Here is a 6,127-nt window from a genome sequence, read left to right as displayed (position 1 = left end):
CAGGTCCAGGAAAAACACACAGAAAGCCGCGCGAGATACGGCGAAGACCACCCCCAGCACCCCACCCTCTCCACTCATCCCGGGAGATGCCGAGTGCACGGCCAGGGCTGGGGTCTCCTTGGCGTGGCCGGCAGACAGGAGCGCACAGCTGATGTGCAGCTCACTGACAGCAGTGATGAGCTTCCCCACAGAGAAACCACAGCAGGGTGTGAAGGGAAGGGGGGCCATGGCCGCCTGCACAGTGAAGTCTCCATCAGCCCCAGGAGAGACCCCCTAGGTGGTCTCAGATGTGTATCCAAAGTAAGGTACTTCTGAGGGGTGGTTGGAATCCTGCAGTCTGGAAATGCTTTACTCTTAGAGAATAAATTACTGTAGACAAAGTCAGCCACACAAGTTGCTCTGAGGTGCTCGCGCGCTTTCCTTAACAAGACCCAAAGGCAGGTTTCAGTGGTCAGCACCGTCGTGAGTGCTCTGGGTCACGTGTCCTCAGGGCGGACCGTGCCTAACTCCTGAGTGGAGACAGGGAGCCCGGCACAGGAGGGAGGCCGGGAGGGGAGATCTGCGGGAGTACCGTGTCCAGAGCCGGGAGAGCGGAGGGGAGGAGACCTAAGCGAGCGCCCGCGCGGAGGCCACAAGGAGGCGCGTGGGCCTGGGCCGGACGGGCGGGTGGCGCTCACAGTGGACGTCAGTGCAGAGCAGGCGACAGGGCAGTCCCTGGAGAAAGCTTTAATAGTAGGGGGGAGCCGCACCCCCGCGTCACTCATGGGAAACCCGGTCCAAAGCCACGTAGAAACTGTCCTTGTCATCCAGGCAGTGCCAGCCGATGGGGCCCACCTCGCAGTCTGCACAGACCAGGAACTTGACGTTGCCCACGTCCTTGGTGAAGCCCACGTTCTCGAAAGTGAACATGTCCTCCACCAGCCAGTGCTCCTGCAGGAGGTCGCCCTCCGGGCCGCCGCCGCCGGCCAGCGCCGGCTTCTTCCTCATGGACGGGAGGAAGAGCTGCAGGGGAGAACACAGACCAGGGCCGGCTTACTCCCTGCGGCCCAGAGCTCCCCGCCCAGGGGTTCTCAGGAAAGCCGGGACAGTGCGCCCTGGGTGCGGGGGGAACCGGGGCCTCCCCAGGCGCACAGGGCCCGCCTTCCTCTGCTCCCACCCACCCGGCCCGATGCACCAGCCTTCCTGCCAGCTCCCAAGGGCTCCCTAACACTCGGCTAACGCGTGACCTCCTCGGGTCTCCTCCAACCAGATGACCTGGACTAGCTTCCCACGCCTGCATTTTTCAAAGCGGCTTGACTGAGGTGTAACTGACACACACAACTCAAGTGGACAACTGGACACATTCTGGTACCAACACACCGCTCAGGGACGAGCCTTGACCACACCGTCAAGATAACAAGTATCCGTCACCCCCAGTTTCCTCACGCTGCTCCTAGCTTATCGTTCTCTGAGACCATCTTATCTGTTTACTGGCTCAGCTGTTTATCAGGGTCTCCCTCCACCAGGTCAATTTTCCTGTTCATGAGCACATCCCCAGTGCCTGCAACAGCACGCCACCCAGAGCAGAGATCACACGTTTACTAACAGGGTAAACCCGGGGTATCTGGCTTCACTCTGCTCCATCACTGTTACAAATATGCTGGATTTAGAAAAGGAACAGGAGGAAGAAAAGTCTACTAGAATTTGGACCGTTATCTCCAGGATCTCTGCATCTCCCACCCACGAGGAGAGCCTTGGTGTATGCATGCACGCATATACACACGCAATCCCTGTGATTTCTTCCATGTGGTGACCCTGGATAGCGCCCTGATCCTGGACAGGCTGCTGAGCTGCACTGAACTCTTGAGATTCTGCTGATGTCTCAGGGAAACCTCTTGTGCTTTTTTCATTAACTATCCACAGTACCCTTTTAAATATAAAATATTCTTTCTCTTTATAAAAATACATTCTCATTATAGAAAACTTGGCAAGCATGCTACACTGTGTGTGTGTGTGTGTGTGTGCGTGTGCACGCTAAGCTGCTTCAGTCGTGTCCAACTCTTTGTGACCTCTGGACTGTAGCCCTCCAGGCTCCTCTGTCCATGGGATTTTCCAGGCAAGAGTATTGGAGTGAACTGCCATGCCCTCCTCTAGGGGATCGTCCCGACCTGGGGATTGAACCCCAGCCTCTCACGTCTCCTGCACTGGCAGGCAGACTCTTTGCCACTGGCCCCACCTGGGGAGCCCGTGCTATGCTGCAGTTGAGGATAAAAACTGTTACAAAACAGAAAGAACTTCTGTTCAGTTCAGTCGCTCAGTGGTGTCAGACTCTGCGACCCCACAGACTGCAGCACGCCCGGCTTCCCTGTCCACCACCAACTCCCCGAGCTTATTCAAATTCATGTCCATAGAGTTGGGGACGCCATCCAACCATCTGTTAACCTTTTTTGTAACTGTCCCTTCACTAAGTACGTGTGGTGCTCTTAAAGCATGTCCATACATTCTCTGACAGTCCTCCCAAGCTCCGGACACCTTGCCTCCCTCCTTGCGCCTGGTGGGCTGAGGGGGAGGCGGGCAGGCGAGGTGAGGGAAGGCGGGGCCACTTCTGCAGGTTTCTCTTGGAGCTTGAACTGTGGCTTCCCTGAGACCGCTGGCAGAAACTGAGGAGCGGCTCACCACAGCCTGTTCCAGACGCTGGGATCCTCCCGGCCCACAGGTGGACACAGGCGTGAGCAGGCTTCTGAGACGGCCCCTCTGATGGCTGTCCCGTGAAAGACCCACAGTGGAACAGCCGAGACGTAGCTGGGCCTGGCCAATCCCCAAATTTGTGACCAAAATGGTTTCAAGTCAGGGTCTGGGGCAATTCTGTTATGCGACAAGAACCAGGGCAAGGCCGCCTAGAGAGACGCAGCATGTTCCACTTTGGTTCCTGATGTCTTACTGTGGTAACTACACACAACATAAGACTGTCTGGTGCCATTGAGGACATTCACAGTACGGTGCCGCCATCACCACCATCCGCCTATCCTCTTACAACCACACTCACCCTGACACCTACCCTCCCCTTCCTACCTCCTGGCAATCACTCATTGGTTCTCCATCTCTAAAATTCAAAAATGTCACACAAACGGAATGATACAGTAGTAATCTTTTGGGACCAGCTTTCTTCACTCAGCAGAGCTCCCTGGAGAGTCACCCACGTCGTGGTGCCCACGGCACGGCTGTCCTGCAGCTCCTTGGTCACCCCTGGGAGGCCCTGGGCTGTTTCTGGGTCTCGGCTCTCAGAAACCAAGATGCACTGAACTCTGGTGCCAACTCGTTCTCATCCCGCTGGGACGGAGGCCAGGAGAATGCCTGCTGGGCCCTGTGAGGTGCCCGCTCAGCTGGAGAACAGCCCACTGCCACCCACACGGGCTCTCCCCTTCTCTCCCACCAGCCCACCTCCTCTGGCTCTCCTGCCCTGACCACCCGTCCCCTCAAAAAGTGTAAGGAAGCAGTGACTCCGTTCTTAACTTACTGCCCTTTGCAGTCTCAAGCTCTTCAGTGAATGTTTCTTTTCTCTGTGACTGTAATTTCCTCTCTGAAACCTCTGAGTTTTACCAAAGGACAGAGAACATTTTATAGAGAAACTGTTCACAGGACTTAAAAAGAACACGGACTGTGGGGCTTAGTTAGTTGTGAGGGCCGAGAGCCCCACTCCCTCACTTAAAACCCAGGGTCTGTGTCCACCCTCCACCGCTCTCTGGGCAGCGGGCACAGGGCACCGGGTCCGAGCAGCGGAAGACCCACACTCCCGGTGATTCACGACGTGGGAGGGGCTCACCGACCCGGAGCCAGCGCTCCGCGGGTTCTGGCCGTGCCCTTAGGACGTCCCCCGCCTGCCGTCCCTTCCTCCCGCGCCCACTCCCCGGGGTCCCCGCGTCCACTTCGCCCAGTCCCCGCGTCCACTCCCCCGGTCCTTGCGTCCACTTCGCCCAGTCCCCGCGTCCACTCCCCCGGTCCTTGCGTCCACTTCGCCCAGTCCCCGCGTCCACTCCCCCGGTCCTTGCGTCCACTTCGCCCAGTCCCCGCGTCCACCTCCCCTCCCCCAGGTCCCCGCGCCCACTCCCCCGGGTCCCCGCGTCCACTTCGCCCAGTCCCCGCGTCCACGTCCCCTCCCCCCAGGTCCCCGCGTCCACTCCCCGGGTCCCGGCGCCCACTCTCCCGGGTCCTCGCGTTCCCTCCCCCGGGTCCCCGCGGAGCGTGGCGGCGCGCGGGGAAAGAGGCAGGAGGCCGCGACAGGACCACGGACATCGACATCTGGGCCTGAGGAACTACGGCCCAGGCCCCGCGGAGCTCGGTCTGCGCAGCCCGGCGTGGGGGCCCCACGGTGTGTGCGGTCCCGGCGGGACGGGACGGGGTCGAGGCCCGCCACCGCCCCCCCCGCCCCCCCTCCCCCGCGCCCTCACCTGCCGGCGGGAGAAGAGCGCCGTGCCCGGCTGCAGCACGCGGGAGCCGCAGCGCCGGCACAGCACCGCCTTCCGGTTCCGGCCCTCCTCGGATACCAGCTCGCTCGGCGGCGCCGGGGCCTCCATAGCCACCACCCGGGCCCTCGGCGGCGACACGCAGCTCGGGGCCGCCTCTTCGCACCGCGCAGGCGCGGTCCCTGCGGCACTCGCTCGGCGCAGGCGCGGCCTCCGGCGCCGGACGCCACTGCGCAGGCGCGGGCCTTCCGGGCCGGGCGGCTGGGGTCGGCGTGGCTTTGTGACAGGTGTATCCTGGGGCGTGACGGGGCGCTGCTCGGGCTCATCTAGGCGCTGGGCCTCCCTCACACCGGGTGGAAGCTGGGCCAGTCCGGATGTGCGCTTCGTCTCGAGAGCGGCGGGGACGTCCCGATCTCGGAGCAAATCTCAGCCGCAGTAGCGTGCGCACGACACCTGCTCTCTGGGGCGGAGACCGGTGCCTGGAAGCTGCAGATGCTGCTCTCTGCTCGGGTCGCACTGACCGCTCACTGCGAGGCAAGACTCGGTGTTGAAGCGCTTCCCTATGGGGGTACGGTCGGAAGGGCTACCTTCCGGGGCTCGGGATCCAGGCATGGCCTGCAGCCACTGCTCTGGGTCGTTCCAGTTTCGCATTCTCCCCGGTTAGTCTTAAGACGTCTAGCTTACTGGCTGTAGTGTGGCGGGCGCGGTCTTCCCGAGGTGGCAAGGGAAGCGGAATAGAAAGGGGAGCCAAGTCATGTGAGGAATGTCTCGTCTACCCAACCACCCTGGTATGCATGTTTTTCTTCTTCTCTTTGTCCTTCATTAAGTCAACCTTTGCTAAGCAATTATAGAATATACTACAATATTCTACAATTATAGAATATGAGCATACTATGATGATAGGCAGTCTGTACTGGAGAACACAGTCTGAACAGGAAGCCAGACACAAACCCAAGGACATTTGATAAAGACAATCCACGGAACAAAGTAAATTGGAAGCACCAGTTAGGAGTAATTCTATCTGGGGAGTCAGAGAAAGCTTTACCTAGATGACAGTCTTCTCAGAACTATTTGGGAAATTGGTCTGAAACTCAAAAGTCAGCAGTGAAGATAGCCTGGGGCCATCGGCTCTTGGTCCCCACTCTTCTGCCTCCCCTCTTCCTCCCTGAGAGAATGAGTCACAAGTGTCACAACTTGGTTTAATCAGCAGCACAATCCATCTGCTAGGGAAAGGCTGGCAGGCCTCTTTCCTGAACCTCTTTGGCTCCCCCTTGCCTCTGCTCTGGAAATAACAGGGTTTTTGCAGTTTTGCGAGCCTTCTGCATAGCTATTTGTGTCACGTGGCACAAAACCCAAGGAAATGGGAAAAGGACTGGGGCAACTAAAACCCTAAAATTCAAGCGGGTAAAAAACTACCCCAAGATTGCCTCCGCTTTGTTCCCTGTGGTTTCCAAGTCATGTCCAAGTGTGAGGGGAGGCCATGAATATGCCATTCAGATAACCTCGTGCTGATGAGTCTCCGGAGACCTCTGAGCTGTCTAACAGAGACACAGCAGAGTTAGTGGCAAACACACAAGGGAACGGGTCGAAGAGACAAGACCTACAGCAGGTCCCTATGCCTTGTCCCCCAAAATGTCTGGAAGATGGTGCTGGTTTGCCACAAACACAGGCATTTGAGACCATTG

General features: G+C 58.9%; 1 protein-coding gene across 1 annotated transcript; it reads right to left on the bottom strand.

Moving 5' to 3' along the window:
• Nucleotides 1–711: 711 nt before the first annotated feature.
• On the bottom strand, nucleotides 712–4,626 carry RABIF (RAB interacting factor). The gene is given in 2 exon segments (NM_001040596.2): nucleotides 712–1,002; nucleotides 4,428–4,626. Coding segments are annotated over 2 exon segments (372 nt in total). The 5' UTR covers nucleotides 4,554–4,626; the 3' UTR covers nucleotides 712–756.
• Between the last annotated feature and the right edge of the window lie 1,501 nt (nucleotides 4,627–6,127).

The sequence above is a fragment of the Bos taurus genome, chromosome 16 (assembly GCF_002263795.3).
Source record: "Bos taurus isolate L1 Dominette 01449 registration number 42190680 breed Hereford chromosome 16, ARS-UCD2.0, whole genome shotgun sequence".
Lineage (NCBI taxonomy): Eukaryota > Metazoa > Chordata > Mammalia > Artiodactyla > Bovidae > Bos > Bos taurus.
Note: the sequence above shows the minus strand (reverse complement) of the source record. Positions and strands in the feature narration are given on the sequence as shown.